This window comes from Hippocampus comes, unplaced genomic scaffold (assembly GCF_001891065.2).
Source record: "Hippocampus comes isolate QL1 unplaced genomic scaffold, H_comes_QL1_v1.1 scaffold371, whole genome shotgun sequence".
In the NCBI taxonomy this organism is placed as follows: Eukaryota; Metazoa; Chordata; class Actinopteri; order Syngnathiformes; family Syngnathidae; genus Hippocampus; species Hippocampus comes.
The window spans coordinates 181319-182733 of NW_017805065.1; the positions used below are offsets into that span (position 1 = coordinate 181319).

Sequence of the window (1415 nt, forward strand, 5' to 3'; positions counted from 1 at the left end):
CTCCACGCCCTCCCGGCAAACGGGTTTGGTCTCTCGGGCCTCGCCCCGCCGCATTCTGCGCTCTGGAATGTGGAGGGCCAAAGAGCACAAAGAGGGGAAGTGTCAACAACACTCGACGACAGGAACTTGCTGGTTCGGTGGCAATCGCGGCCGCTTCCTGTCATTACTATTTTGTTGTCACTCATTTCATTGGAAAAATGCGGTACAAAAAAAAAAAAATCACGAAAAAAAATGTTGCCGACAGCCCGGACGACAAACCCGACCGACCCCCCTCGGAATCGGACCGGCGTCGCTCAGCCATGTGATGTCAATCAGCATCAAAAGAGCTGCATCATAGTTTTTTTTTATTCAGTTAGTTGTCATGAGTATTTTGTATTTATACATAGTCATGGTGCATTAGTTGAATGCACAATGACCCGCACCCCGAAAAAAAGACATTTAAAAGGAGGGCAGGAGGAGTCTTGAGGGGGGGGGGGGGCAGCATGCATGCAAAACAGTGGCTTCACGTTGAAGTCTGCCGTGGGCCGGAAACCTCCGTGGACATTTACTTTAATTCAAGGCCACGAGAGGCGACAAAAGCAAAAAAAAAAAAAAAAAATCACAGAGAAACTGAACGCGGGACGACAAACCACCGAATTAATGAACAAGTTGGGATTAAAAAAACTAGAGGTGTGAAATGGCGCGTTCATTGCGATTAATTAATAACAAGCGTTTTAGTGCGTTCAAAATTTTAATCGCGTCCACCGATATTTTAATCGCTTTTTTTTTTTCTTCAATTTTTAAACTTTGGAGATTTACATAAACAAACAAAACGCTGATATTCCCCCCTCATTCGTGGTCGAAACTAAAGGTTGCAGGTCGGACTTTTAACGAGTCTCAAATACAACAGAAAGTAAACGGCTAGGACGGAATCTGTCCGAGTCTGCTGCAAAAAAACAATAAAATGCTTTCTAATGCCACATTTTTCTTTTAATCTTTTGAGCTGCCTCAATCATGTCAAGAATTTCAAAAGAAAATAGGGAGTTTCTCAGTCATTTTTAGATGAGATTAAAATTAAATTAATTATGTCAATTAATTACAGACCCCAATTAATTGATTGCACACATTTTTTTAATCGCCTGACGGCACTATAAAAAAAAACCAAAACAAAACAAAACAAAAAAACAGCCCCAAAGAGATGGATGAACATCGGAATCTGCTTCTTTGCTATTCCACGAGGGCAAGATGGCGCACAGTGAACAGAAAACGTTGGCCTCGAAAAGCCAACGCCAAGGGAAAGTTGCTTGGCCGGGATGTCGCAGTCACCAACCAAAGGCTGGTTTGGCCCCTCGTCGGCACAAGCGTCCGCAAATACGTCAAGCGAGGGCTCGGCCGCTCCGGCGACAATGTGAAACGTGCTCACCCGAAGGGGGGGG

At 44.5% G+C, this 1415-nt stretch overlaps 1 protein-coding gene across 1 annotated transcript in view; it reads right to left on the bottom strand.

Moving 5' to 3' along the window:
* Positions 1 to 598: 598 nt before the first annotated feature.
* The window catches only part of taf5l (TAF5-like RNA polymerase II, p300/CBP-associated factor (PCAF)-associated factor), a 7179-nt gene continuing 6362 nt past the window's right edge, over positions 599 to 1415 (bottom strand). Inside the window, exon 8 of the mRNA XM_019864491.1 lies at positions 599 to 609. Within this exon, the coding sequence (XP_019720050.1) occupies positions 599 to 609 (11 nt within the window). The remainder of the gene's footprint in view (positions 610 to 1415) is intronic.